Raw genomic sequence first — 12,219 nt, 5'->3', positions numbered from 1 at the left:
AATCAGCAGGTACCAGTGCACAGGTTGTGAGAAAATGCATGTCGCAAGTAAAGGTGGTTTTTTTTTCAGGGGAGGGGTCTCAAGGTGAAAAGAAGATAAAGGGATAAAGGAATGGGAAGGAAACTAATATCACCTACATAGTAGTTTCAATAAATATTTATTGAGTGTCCACAATGTGCTAAACACTCTATAAAGAGATGGGCCTTTGACCTTGAGGAACTACTAATCTGAAGGGGGTTAACTGTAGCAGTAAGGTTCAGAGTACTTACAGGATTCTAAGGAGGGTGAAATTTCATCCAGAGGACAGTTCAGGAAAACTTTACAGGGAGTGGCATGTGAAGTGGGTCCTGCATGTTGGGTAGGAGGCCGAGGTGCAGGAGGGAGGGCGTCCTAGGTGTGGGTAACAGCAAGAGCGAAGGAGCAATATCAAGAAATTATTGTTGGGGGGCTTCCCTGGTGGCGCAGTGGTTGAGAGTCCACCTGCCGATGCAGGGGACATGGGTTCGTGCCCCGGTCTGGGAAGATCCCACATGCTGTGGAGCGGCTGGGCCCATGAGCCATGGCTGCTGAGCCTGCACGTCCGGAGCCTGTGCTCCGCAACGGGAGAGGCCACAACAGTGAGAGTCCCGCATACCAAAAAAAAAAAAAAATTATTGTTGGAGAAACTGGAACCCCAATACATTGTTGCTGGGAACGTAAAGTGGTGTAGCTGCTTTGGGAAACAGTTTGGCAGTTCCTCAAAATGTTAAACATAGACTTAACATATAGCCTAGCAGTTCTGCTCCTAGGTATATACCCAAGAGAAATGAAAACACATGTCCACACAAAAACTTGTACACAAATGTTCACAGCAGCATTATTCATAATAGCCCCAAAGTGGAAACAACCCAAATGTGTATCAACTGATGAATGGATAAATGCAGTGTGTACACATTCAATTAAATATTATTAGGCTTTAAGAGGAATAAAGTACTGATACATGTTACAACAATGCATCTATCTGATGAAATGACTTGTATCCAGAATATATAATACAGTCCTACAAATCAGTAAGAATGAGATGATACAATTAAAAATTAGAAAAAAGATTTGAACAGAACTTCATAGAAGAAGATATTTGAATGGCTAATGAACACATGAAAAAATGCTCACTTTCATTATTCTTTTGAAAAATGAACTAAAACCATATGAGTTACCACTGCACATCTATCAGAATAGTTACAATGAAATAGACTGATAAGTGCTGGTGAAGATGGGAAGCAGCTACATTCTTTTACATTGTTGGTAGAGTGAAACTGGTACAACTACTTAGAAAAAAATGTTTGGCAGTACCTACTATTGCTAAAGATATATATACTCTGTGACCTAATAATTCTATTCATGGATATATACCCAATAAAACTGAGGGCTTATGTACATAAAAAGACATGAACAGCATTATGGCAACTTTATTCATAATATGCCCAAACTGAGACAACCTAAATGTCCATTAACACAATAATGGGTAAAGAAATTGTGACAGTCATATGGTGGAATACTACACATCAATGAATAAGAATGAACTATTGCTACACATGATAACACAGATGCTTTCGCAGACTTAATGTTGACTGAAAGAAATTGGACACAAAAGAGAACATACGTATGATTTCATTTACATGAAATCCATAAACATGTAAAACCAATCTGTAAGAATAGAAGTCAGAATTGTGGTTACCCCTGGTGGGGAACACTGATTGGGAGGCAGCAGAGGGCCTTCTGGGGAGCTTGATCTGGATGGGGGTTACGCAGGTGTACACAGATTTTATTTGAAAAAACTAATTGAGTTACATATTTAGGATTCAAGCATTTTACTGTATGCAAGTTACACCTAAAAGAAAATGCAAAGGTTCTTATCTTTTAGAGATAGATTTTGTATCTACAAATGAAATATGATGTCTGTGATTTGCTTTAAAATAATATAGGGAAAGAGGGTGGAGGTATGAATAAAATATGACTGGCCATGTGCGGATAGCTGTTGAAATGAGATGACGGGTATCTGGGGGTTTGTTATGCTGTTTGGTCTACTTTTGTAAATGTTTGGAAATTTCCTCAAAAAGTTAAAAAAATAATTAGCATTCATGAAAGTTTCATTCCAGAGTTAACTTACAGTTTCAATTGCCATTTCTATTGCTGCATTGTCTTCTGAGCTTGGACATTTCAGCAAGTGTTTAAGTGCCTGAAATGAGAATTGAATAGAAACTAAAAATTTTCAGACTGCTTTCACATTGGGAAAAACAAAGTTTTCACACAAACAAAGTAATCACAGTTTGTGAAAGTATCTTCATCTCAACCAGGAGCTTGCACAGTGCTGAGTCATAAAATATATACTTAAAAGGCTGAGTGTAGTTTAAAAAGTGGAAGGATCCAGTTGACCCTTTGAAGAATCTAGTTCTGATTTCACATGAAATCAGAATGAAAAATGTGCCCTCTTTCAGTAGGAAGAGTTAATTATTTTCATTCATTTATTCACTCAACAAATATTTACTGACAACTTGCTGCTCTGTATATGAGACTGTGCTAGATGCTATGGAAAATACCAGGCCGTCTCTTTGTATCATGTACAATCTAATTGGAGAGATCTATATGATGTGATGAAAATATAATTATTATAATCAAAATTTTTAAGCCATAGTTGTCTAACTCCTGAACGCCATACCACCACACCTATGAAGACGTTTAAAGTTATAAAAGTTTCAGAGACAAATGGGTAGTATTGCCAGTTGGCTTTATAGGTGGTCTGAAGAAGAAAAGATGATTAGACATGAGGATGATCTTGAAGATAACACAGAGGAAAAGGACTTGAAGATGAACAGGTCTGTGGAAGGTGGGGAAGAGGGCAAAGAGGAACCCAGGTGGAGAACAGGGACGGGAGAAGGCTAGCGGAAGCATAGGATTCTTCAATGGAAAAAGCTAGATGCCAGATAGGGAAGTTCAGGCTGGTTGGTCAATTGTGGAAATTCTCTTGAGTGCCAGCTAAGGAGTTTAGACTCAGTAACTAAGAGGCCAGAACAGCAAATTGATGGCCTGAAGGCTGAATTCACACACAGACATGTTTCTTTGGCCAGCGAGATGTTATACAAATATCTGGGCCTATATTTTAATATTGACCCAGACTTGTGTTTCTTGTAAAAAATCCTATGATCTGAGCTAGTAGGCCCAAACTCCTGAATGGCAACACTTTTTTGGAGGTGAGCAACAGCTGTTCCCTTCAGACAAAATGCATCCCGCCCAGCAGTCCCTACCCTGTCACTCAGTGAATGCACAGCCTGACCCTGCAGCTTCACTTGTTTACGTCCCTTGCTTGAACACCGTAACCCCTGCTTTAGGGGCTCTTTGTCAGTCAAAGTTAGTACCATTTGGGGAACAAAATGAAGGATGAGTTATAGACAGAGAAGCTAAAAATGAGGAAAATAGGAAACCATTGCCATAATCTAAAGTGAGGTGACCCAGGTTTGGATTACATGGATGGTAGTTAGAATGAAAAAGAGAGAGCTGTGAGAGAGGTTATGAAGGCAGAATGTGACTGGATGTGGGAGAGAGGGGAAGAGTTTAAGGCTGACTCTGATATTTCAAATCTGGGTGTCTGGGAGCGTAACATATTTTAAGATATTACTTAAAATAATATCATTATTTTAATGATTATCATTATTTTAATATCATTATTTATTTTATCTGATCATTCCTGTGGAGTCCAAAGTATGTTTTCTTGGCAAATACTCACTCGTGAATACTGGCCACACAGCAAGAAGAATTTTCCAGCCTGAAAATGTCTTTTTTCTCCTTCGAAATATAAGGCAATGCTTTGATAGTCCTCATTAGTAGTGTCTTCAGAACCTACAACAGGAATTCATTGAGTAAAATATCTGAGCAAAACTTGTTTACCTCTTATTGCTAATCTAAAAACAGGATCTAAAACCAGGTGATCTAAAAAGAGGTGATGAAAACCTTTTAACAGTAAATATTATTATCAGTGTCTTTTTCATCACAAAACACATTCACCGTAATAACCCCACATATCAACTCTGTTCCATCTTCTTTTCGCTCTAAATAACAATCAGGAGAGGAAGTTATGACGCTTTGTGAGAAGCTGGGTTATGGTTTGACATTACCCTTAGTGACTTTTATCTTTCTTTAAGAGTCTCAATCTTATTTCCTAAAACAAGGAACAATCCAGGATTTCCCTAGGGAACAATCAGGAGCAAAGTTAACCATAATGCAAATGTAATCCATCTCCTTTCTCTAGTGCCCAGTTTAAACAATAGTCTGTATGTATTTGTCAGACAAGAGAGATGATACTCAAATGGACAACAGATGCTATTTAAAGATAATGACTGTTTTCCTATTTTAAAAATTAATTAATTAATTAATTAATTAATTAATTTTTATTTGGCTGTGCTGGATCTTAGTTGTGGGATGCGGGGTCTAGTGCCTTGACCAGGGATCAAACCCGGGCCCCCTGCATTGGCAGCGTGGAGTCTTAACCACCAGGTAAGTCCCTTTTCTGTTTTTCTTTTACAGGCTTAAACATATTAAGCACAGAAGACCCCAAAGCTGCTGGAATTCCAATTCATTGTTTACATTTACCCATGGGAGTTGGAGGCCCAGCAGGACACCAAAGTATAAGAACAGCTCTGTGTCTCCAGACCAAGGCAGATATGGAGTTTATAAAAGAAGGGAGTAAAGAAAGGTGAAGAAAAGTGTGTGTTATGTTTTGGGAGTGGGAGGGCATATGTGTGTATATGTGTGTGTGCATGATTTCGGATAAGCCACATCCTTCTGAAATTAGAAAAACTTAAATGCTTTAGTGCAATGATGATTTGCAATTGTTAGGACAGAAATGTCATCTGTCATGTTAAACATTAATATTTGTAATGTTGCTTTTATCTGTATTTCCTTTTTTTCTTTAGCTCTTTATTTTCTCCAATTACCTGAATGACTTCCTAAGATATTAGAAGATACTTTTACCTATTACTTCCCTTGAAGACTGAAACAAAAATTTTCTCGTGAATCCCACCAACAATTCTTATGGTCATTTTGTGAATTGTAAAAAAACAAAATAACATAACAGGACAAATATTATAATTCCACTTATAAAAGGTACCACGAGTAGTCAAAATCATAGTGACAGAAAGTAGAAAGTGGTTATGAGGCTGGGAGGTGAGGGGAATGGGAGCTATTGTTTAATGGGTATATAGTTTTAGTTTAGGATGATGAAAAAGTTCTGGAGATGGATGTGGTGATAGTTGCACAACAATGCGAATGTACTTAATGCAAGCAAACTGTACACTTAAAAATGGTTAAAATGGTAAATTTACATTATGTATATTTTACCACAATAAAAAAGGAAAAAAAGAAGAAAAATCACGCCACAAATAATGTTATACATGGCCCATGAAGTGAAAAATCTGAAAATTATTTCAGTAATTTCTAAGAATAATTACAAACATGGGAAGAAAACCTATAAGCCGGTATTCTCAGAATACAAAATTTTCTTTTGTACTTGCAAAATCTTTAAAAACCACATCATATATTCTTAATTTATAACTCAATTTAAAAATTTTATGAAAACTTTTTCAAAAATCATTCTTCATTTCCTGTTACCTTCATCTTGGAACCTTGCTCTAACAGGTTCCTTGAGCAGTAGCAGGATTTGGGAAATCTGGCCTCTCGCAGAAGTCACCCAAAACACCTTAATTTTTGAAAATGGTCTTATAATTCCATCTCATTTTTAAGGTATAGTAGGGATCTTGAAATCTAACAAGTAACATATAGCTGGTGTGTGTGTCTGTGTATAAATGGTGTGTGTGCATGTCACTGTGGATATACAAATCTGATCATTAGACCATAAGAGTCAAAGTGTTCCTTTGATAAAGTCTTTAAGAGAAATTAGGGAAAACAATGATATTTACCAATAATGTCTGCATAGATTTCCATTTTGTTGTGCTGCTGAGCCAGTGTGAAAGCTTCATTATTACATTTGGACATAACAAGAAACTGGATGGCAGACCCATAGTCACCTAGCTGTAGAAAAAACCTGAAACAAAGTACTTTAATGAACTTGACTCATTTAAAAGAAGTTTGTCATTTACAAAATAAGAGAAACCATTTAAAAGTAAAAATGTATTCGGTAAACTGCAGTTCTATACCATATGTTTATATTTGGAAAACATACTCTCATACATTGACCACAACAAACAGCCTTTGAATTTAAACACTTAGATATAATTTTTTTAAAAAAACCCAAAACAGAATAAGTATTCCATTTGAATTATTTGATAAGAGGAAGCAGGGGCTCTCTTTTAAGGTTTGTTTTTGGAAGTCCAAAAATATTAATGCATTATGTTACCGGGCTACCATCTTGGCTCCATCCAGGGACTGGGTTTCTCTGACAATACTGACAGCCTTTTCTGGATTGTTGAGGTGGTCCAGGTAGATGCGGATCACGCTGTTCCACTGTTTTGCGTTCTCATAAGCCACAACAGCTTCTTTGTATCTATGAAAGATACTTATTTCAGACAAACTTTCTTAACACTGTCACGTTTGGGGAAAAAAATGTCAATAAATGTTTGGGACACTTTTTTATTGACGGTGGTTGCTTATTTTTCTTGAACTTCTTCATTTTTTATCAGAAAGAATATCAGGAACCATTTCACTAAAATATATTCTTTTCAGAGGTTTGATAAACTAACAGTAAAATACAAATTTTACTGTTTTCTCATCTGAACCATATATATACACTTTTTTACATTTTATTGTTTTTGTTGGAGTGGAAAGATTATAATAGTAATACAGGCTTATTTTAGAAAACAGAAAATAAGGAATTTTTCACAATTAGAGACATAGCTTAACAGTGATATATAAAATCATTGTGTGTTGACCTCTAGATGGAGCTCAAGACTTCTGTTCAGTCCCCATGAGCTCTCTAGCTCTTTCCGTTTTAGCAAGACACTTAGTGTATATCTCTTTCTTAAGGTTACTTTTCTAAAAGTACAAGGAAGTAACCTTTAAAAATCTCTTAATACATATTGCTAAATAACTTTCTATAGGCTTTAGAAATTTACAGTCTCATCAGTCATGTAAAACAAGTGCTTTTTGACAATATGGTTATTAGTTTAAAATAAATCTTTTCCCAATATGATAAGTTAAAATGATATACTGTTTGCTTTAATTTAATTACTGTTAGTGAGATAGAACTTTTTCACGTTTGCATAAAATATAATTTCATATTTGTATTTCTTCCTTGTCTTTAGCCCATTTCCTCCTAGTGCCTTTGAGTTTCTTGTGTTAAAGTTACAGGAAATATTTGTACATTTAGGATACAACTATCCATTGCTATATTTTAATACTGTTTTGTGGCTTAAACAGTGCAGCCATAGGTATGAACTTCATGTTTCTTCACTTTTCTTTTCCTCTGCATCTGTAAGTTATCGTCCTTAATAAAATGACTATTGCCTAACTTCATTTTCATGCCATATTATATCAAAATTTCAACTTCTAATATTTAACCCTCAAGTAAAAATGAGATTTTAGTCCATATATGAATACATAAAGGATTGACTGAGGTATATAAAAGTGTGGGGAAAATTTAATAGTCTGGCACTTCAAGCCAGGTGAGGAGTAAAGATATTTTCTGTCTTTCTGTGCTTTGCCTTTCTTAGAGGGTTGTAAATATCATTAGTTAATTTATAAAACATTCTTTTAAATTTGTATAAAATTGAGAAATTGTACAAACCTTCCATCTGCTTCTTTAGCTTTGGCATACTGCAAGTGAATCTTTGGAGAAGAAACATGAGGCAGAAGTTCACCAACTTTTGCCCTAGAAAGGTAGGTTTAGGAGAATAATATCAGCACTACATTTGCCCTAATAGTAGCTTCCTACAATCAGATATTAGTTTTTAGGATACAAAAAACAGTTATCGTGATCTTTAAAAAGTCTTGGCCTCCTATAGGTAAAAGATTTAATTGCTCTTTCTCCGGCCCCCAACCCCACTAGCCCACCCTCTGTGGGAAAATGAAGGTTAGTTCATTAAGTCTTTGGGGACAACAGGGCTTTTTTATTCTAGCAATTTATCTGATCAGGTATTTCCCCATATTAAACCAAGAAAATGTGCTGTTCTTTGGAAAAGGAACTATTAATGTGAACTCATCTAAAAAGAAAAAGAGGAGATGGAAGGAAGGCCCAGATAGAGGCAATAGATGTACAGCTGGGAGGAGCAGCAAGAAAGCCAGTGGGGAGATCGTCGACACACATTCATTTCCACACCTGCTCAGAACAAATTTTAGCAAATTCTTACCAGTTCTTACAGCGGATGTAAACAGATGCTGCTCTGTCATAGTAGAGACCTTTTTCATAGAGTTGAGCTGCTTCTGAAAATTGCTAAAATAATATGAGATTATCAAAATACTAAATTTATTATGTATGAGACCACATGAATATTTATTCACAGAAATGTCTACCTTCATATTCTCCAATATGGCTCCACAGTCTTTTTTAAGGACCCTGCTGGGGTGCTTGAGGGCTAGGCTAACCCCTCGGCGGATGTCTCCCATTCTTATGGACATCTGGGCCACGCCAGCCAGACATACCTCATCATGTTCCTGAAATTAGAAGGCAAGTAACTAATGAATCAGACCCTAACTTAAAATGATGTATTCTAGCCAAACAATTTAAATCTAAAATGAGCCCAAAGGTTATGGTTTACTTTCATTAATCTTTTTCTGGCAAATCTCAAGATTTTGAAATAACATTGAGTCTTTTAAAAAAAATCATCTGTTGTAAAGTTATATTTTTTTCTTTAGAAGTCTAGATCTTTTGTGCTCAAGACCAAATTTTTACTGCCTCTTTGTCGTAATACCTTGCTTCTTTGTATGTCTTCTTGGTATAAAATTTTATGTGAGAGGAAATATACTGGGCACATAGCATAAATGCTATGTATGAATAACATTAAAAGAGAAAATACTTATCAAACTGAAAATTTCTCTACTAGGTCTGATGAAACATAAAACCTTTATTTATTTATTTTGTGACAGAGGAACTGAATTTTATATTTTATTTAATTTTAAATAACTTAAATGGCCACATGTGACTAGTGGTGACTGTCTTTAATAACACAATTAAGGACGAACTTAAATAGATGCAGCCAAACAAAGAAAATGTCAAAACCCCAAGAGATAAATGAACAAAGGATATAATCAGGCAATTCATAAAAAAAACATACAATTGGCCAATAAATAAATAAAACATGCTTGACTTCACTAATAATCAAACACAAAGTAAAATGAAATACCTTCTTTTCTTTGGCTGATCAAATTGGTAGAGATTGGTAGTGTTGAGAATGTGAGGGAAACAGACACTTTCCTACACAACTAACAGCTGGATGAATTACTACAAGTTCTTTTGGAGAGCAATCTAGCAGTACAAAAAATTAAAAGCACACATTTTATGACCCAGAATCCCACCTGTAAGAATATATCCTGCAGAAATACTATTTTAAGTAGCTAAAGATATATATACTAGGTAGAATATTCATTGTGGTGTTTTTGATAGAAACAAAACCCCAAACAACTACAATATAATCAATAAGGGAGTGGATGAAAAAACCATGGTACATCCAAACAATGAAATTTTAGAAGCTCTTAAAAAATTAAAACATTCATAATGTATTGATTTGGAAAGACCATAAAGCAAAAATGTTGCTTTTCACAGAATGGATTCTCAGTTGATCTTTGCTGAATGAATGGAAGTGAATGATTTCATTTTTAGTAAAAATCCCTATTATATACATATCTGTATGCTTAGCAGAGATTCTGGATGGAAATATATAAAATCATGAACAGTGGTTACCATCAAGGAGTGTGGATGGAGGAGAGAACATTGGACTCTCACTTTGCAGGTTAACATACTTTGGTGATTTTTCAAATTGACTATACTGATATTGTATTACTTTCGTAATAAAATGCTAGATATAATATAGAAAAGAAAAAGATTTTCAATCTTGACATCACCTAACTTAAAAACATCAATTTTTATTGCAAAATTTAGCTTCTGGAGCTAAAATTCTGGGATCGTCTGGGATGGGAGAATGGACTGGAATGGTGGGTAAAGTACATGCTTACCAGGTTCATCATAAAAGATACAGCATAAGGAATGAAATGGCAGAACAAACTTTTATGGACTGGGAATTCACTTTCAAAGTGGTTACTGAAACTTTTTAAGAGTAAAAGGAACAGCTTTATGAAAATCATAGCTAGCCTGTAACTGGGAAGGGATAAAAATCATACTCCCAACCTTAATATGAAGCTCATAATTAGGGTGTAATGGAAAACATAGCTTTTTCAGACTGATAAAAATATTGTCAACTTCAGTTTTTAAGCGTTCAGTGTTTTAAAATGATTTAACCATATCCTTGCAAAGCTGTTAATAAACTGAAAAAAGGCTCACCTGCTATATACGGAATAAATACAATGCAAATAAGATTATTTTTTAAAGGAAACTAACAACAAACCCAAAGATAATTATGCATATCTTATCTTTATTCAAGGTTACCTTATTATCACCTGTTATTCCTTTCTCATAATGAGCCAAAGCATTTACATAATCACCCCTGAAAAAAAAAGTGAATTTTAATACACATTTAAGTATCTTATTTACATATACAAGATTTAAAAGATCATCTGTCACTGAATTGCTTAAGCACATAAAAGGTGTGATATACAACATTTATACATGCATTCTTTCAAGTGCAGTCCATTATTTTGCTACTTTAAAAATAATTATTAAGGGCTTCCCTGGTGGCGCAGTGGTTGAGAGTCTGCCTGCCGATGCAGGGGACACGGGCTCGTGCCCCGGTCCGGGAGGATCCCGCATGCCGCGGAGTGGCTGGGCCCGTGAGCCATGGCCGCTGAGCCTGTGTGTCCTGTCTGGAGCTTGTGCTCCACAGCGGGAGGGGCCACAACAGTGAGAGGCCCGCGTACCGCCAAAAAAAAAAAAAAAAAAAAAAAATTATTATTAAGCTAGATTTTGCTAAGACTGTAAGGTACTAACTTTGCAGTATGCTAGGCATTTTGGGGAGGTACATTAAATTTTATGGGTCACTTTTGCTTAATTATCTCCTTTGGGGCACTAAAGACAATCATGTGACCATAAAAAAGAATGTTTTTTCCAAACACCCAATATTTATAAGTACAATATGTATTAAGAGAATCTGGGTAGAAATGAAGGAAAACACTGGGGATGACAGTATTAAGGGCCCTGGTTCTTATTCTGATTAGAAGTATTATACGTGAAATAAATAATACCACTCCCTATTCCCATGACCAATGCTAACATGGATCTGCATATCTAGAAGTCATATTTATTACCTCAATTCATTTTTATTGCTTGGAACAGAATGGATCAGTGATTTGCTTAAGATCAGTCTGGAGATCAATTGTCCTCTGAGAAATCATCTCCTCCATAATAAATTTACTTTCTTTTTTTTTTAACGTCTTTATTGGAGTATAATTGCTTTACAATGGTGTGTTAGTCATAATAAATTAATCAGCTCTGAAAATGGCATTATTTAAGCTCCACCTTATCAGCTTAGACCAGTTACTCAACCTCTCTCAGCCTCACTCAGTTTCCTCATCTGTTGGTTACAAGGAATTTTCTGGAAGAGAAGCCGATTGAGAACTTTGTTTTGGACAGCCCAGGGCTTCAGAGTCAGCAGTGTTCCTAAGTGCGAATTTCTAACACTTGGACCCAATTACGTCAATACAGCTAGAGATGTCTCCTGACAGTTCCTCCTTCAGGAGCCTGAGGTTTTCCTTGGGCAAACCCAGTTAGGAGATGCTAAATTAAGACTTTGGAACTCTCACTTTATTTTTATGGTATTTTAGTTCGCTCACTTTATTATTATTTTATTTTGGAACTCTCATGTGGATCTAGCTCATTATTCTAGTGCCAGACTGGAGAGCTAAATCCCTCCCACAGGTGACAGACTGGTCCTGCTTTGATCTAATCAATGTCTTGGATGCAGAATAAAACAGACTGATGGAACTGAGCTCAGGCCTAGGGCCTGAGCATCAAAATCAGCAGCTGGTGGCTACTGGGATATCGGATGATGATGAGATATACTTTGTTCATTACTATTATCACAAGGGAAAGTCTCCTGATTTGGGGGGCTGGGGTGTGTATCT

General features: G+C 35.9%; 1 protein-coding gene across 1 annotated transcript in view; it reads right to left on the bottom strand.

Moving 5' to 3' along the window:
• WDR19 (WD repeat domain 19) overlaps positions 1 to 12,219 on the bottom strand; it is an 88,483-nt gene that overhangs the window by 21,155 nt on the left and 55,109 nt on the right. The window contains exons 21-28 of the mRNA XM_082632967.1: positions 10,589 to 10,646; positions 8,500 to 8,640; positions 8,337 to 8,419; positions 7,775 to 7,858; positions 6,389 to 6,535; positions 5,952 to 6,076; positions 3,764 to 3,876; positions 2,150 to 2,218 (exon numbers count right to left, since the gene is read on the bottom strand). Of these exons, the coding sequence (XP_082489093.1) occupies positions 2,150 to 2,218; positions 3,764 to 3,876; positions 5,952 to 6,076; positions 6,389 to 6,535; positions 7,775 to 7,858; positions 8,337 to 8,419; positions 8,500 to 8,640; positions 10,589 to 10,646 (820 nt within the window). The remainder of the gene's footprint in view (positions 1 to 2,149; positions 2,219 to 3,763; positions 3,877 to 5,951; positions 6,077 to 6,388; positions 6,536 to 7,774; positions 7,859 to 8,336; positions 8,420 to 8,499; positions 8,641 to 10,588; positions 10,647 to 12,219) is intronic.

Source organism: Mesoplodon mirus (assembly GCF_964341445.2).
Source record: "Mesoplodon mirus genome assembly, chromosome: 2".
Classification (NCBI taxonomy): Eukaryota; Metazoa; Chordata; class Mammalia; order Artiodactyla; family Ziphiidae; genus Mesoplodon; species Mesoplodon mirus.
Note: the sequence above shows the minus strand (reverse complement) of the source record. Positions and strands in the feature narration are given on the sequence as shown.